Source organism: Sinocyclocheilus rhinocerous, unplaced genomic scaffold, assembly GCF_001515625.1.
Source record: "Sinocyclocheilus rhinocerous isolate Xijiao unplaced genomic scaffold, SAMN03320098_v1.1 scaffold656, whole genome shotgun sequence".
NCBI classification, from domain to species: domain Eukaryota; kingdom Metazoa; phylum Chordata; class Actinopteri; order Cypriniformes; family Cyprinidae; genus Sinocyclocheilus; species Sinocyclocheilus rhinocerous.
The window spans coordinates 6,022-8,046 of record NW_015648010.1 but is presented as its reverse complement, the minus strand read 5'-3'; the positions used below and the strand labels follow the sequence as shown (position 1 = coordinate 8,046).

The following is a 2,025-nucleotide window of genomic DNA, read 5'->3' as shown; positions in this document are numbered from 1 at the left end:
GAAACTGTGTTAAGGCCGAAAAATTGTCCCATGAGAGAAGACCTACGACACGTAGATTACCTCATCTCATTGTACAAAGCCCCAAAGTTGTTTAAATACACCTGCATGTGCTTTAAATGATTGGCATGAAATCAATGTAATACATTTTTGTTTGCTGTTCTTGGCCTGTGTCCCTGTTGTCTTGAATGGGGTAGTGTTTCTTTTAAAGGCTTCTTTTGCAATTCAAAGCACGGTTAAAATGTTACTGTCGTCTTAACTACAACACTGAGCCATGTAATAGTTTGACTAACCGTGATTTGCTTAATGTGTTAATTTCAGGATTTATATGCATTTATAATTATTTTCTTTTATAGTATTTTATAATTGCTCTGCTTTCTTAAAATCAACGCATTTCAATGTTACTGGTTTCATTGTGCAAGATGCATTATTGCATGTTATATTCCAATCAATCCAAGAATATTTTTTCCCCACAATGAATTTCATGCTCCACTCAGAAAAAAATAGAAGGAAAAAAAAAACAATCAGATAAAATGAAAAAAGATTGAATTTATAGCATATTACCCAGCTTCTTAGTAAACATTAAATCAACTTCCTAAGTTTTTTGTTTTTTTTTATGTTTTCTGGTTTCTGTACAAGATTCATAACTGCACATTATGCCAATTCAAAAACCTTTTTTCTTTATAATCTGTCATTATCTAATGCCAATTTGCTATGTTCCAATCAATTCCCAGAAATAAACATGTTAGATAGCTAGCTAATAATAATAATTAATATTAAATTACCAAAAGTAATTATTATTTTTATTTTTTTAACTTGGGTTGCAAATTATTATTTTTTTTTCATTCAATTTTTAAATAAATAAATAAATGTGAACCTAGAATAGCAAACAATCCACCTAATGTCAGTCATATATTCCACTATAAATATTTAATGTTCCATTAAAAATACATCATTAATAATAATAATAATAATAATAATAAATTAACAAAAGTTATTATTATTATGTTTTTAAGCAAATTGAATATTTGTTCATACAATTTTTGCATTCATAAATAAGTAAACAAACAAACACATAATTAATTAAATACAAATAACATAGTTCCAGTTTTTCGATAACTTTGACCATTTATGAGGCATAAACACTGGCCTGTCAACTCAAGCGTAAAAAGCCTTCGACTGAGCAATCACAGCAGTGCGATGCTTCCTCATCCACCACTGACCTGTCTGGAGTGGAGAGATATTTCTGTTTCTGGAACTTCTTCTCCAGGCCCAGCAGCTGCAGCTCAGTGAAGATGGTGCGGCTGCGGCGGGGTTTCTTCAGCCGCGGGGTGCTGTGCTCTGTCTCTGATTCGCTGCTGATGCTGACGAGCGTCTCGCTGGCTGTGGGCTCGGAGGTGAGCGGATGCTGGGGTGGCAGAAGGGGCAGGTGAGGAGACAGCTGAGAGATCTGCGGGAGGCTGCTGGGCTGCTGGTGTGTGATCACAGACAGGAGAGGGTACGATCTCAGAGGAGCAGAGCCTGCCGGAGCAAACAGGCAACAAAATGCTCTGCTTACTATTGATAGAATTCAAATATTGATTTATTTTGCAAATACAATACAAATATTTCAATATTTCAATATAAATGTCAATACAAATATTGAAATATTGATATGTTTGTTGGCAGAAATCAGTAATGCTGTGCATTTTGAGGAGCTGTTCTGATCTTATCAGTTCGATTAAATATTTATAGCATATCAAAATTGCTCTGCTTTCTTAAAGTAAACATAAAAGCAAATTCCTACTTGCTTTTTTTAATGTTAATGATTTCATTCTGTAAGATTCATCGTTTCACATTGTGCAAACTTCAAAAACATGTTTCTTTGTAAACTTTCATTATCTACTGCCAATTCGGAACCAAATCAGTTCATCATTGCACATTATGACAAAATTAAATTTAATACATTTACATTCTTTCATTATCTAAAACCATTTTAGTGTGTTCCAGTCAATTCCTAGAAATAGAAAATTATATATATATATATAT

The 2,025-nt window shown here is 32.9% G+C and overlaps 1 protein-coding gene across 1 annotated transcript in view; it reads right to left on the bottom strand.

The window, feature by feature from the left end:
- Positions 1 to 1,554, bottom strand: part of LOC107709546 (homeobox protein BarH-like 2) — a gene marked incomplete at its 5' end in the record, with an annotated part of 8,480 nt that extends 6,926 nt beyond the window's left edge. Inside the window, one exon of the mRNA XM_016514042.1 lies at positions 1,221 to 1,554. Within this exon, the coding sequence (XP_016369528.1) occupies positions 1,221 to 1,554 (334 nt within the window). The remainder of the gene's footprint in view (positions 1 to 1,220) is intronic.
- Between the last annotated feature and the right edge of the window lie 471 nt (positions 1,555 to 2,025).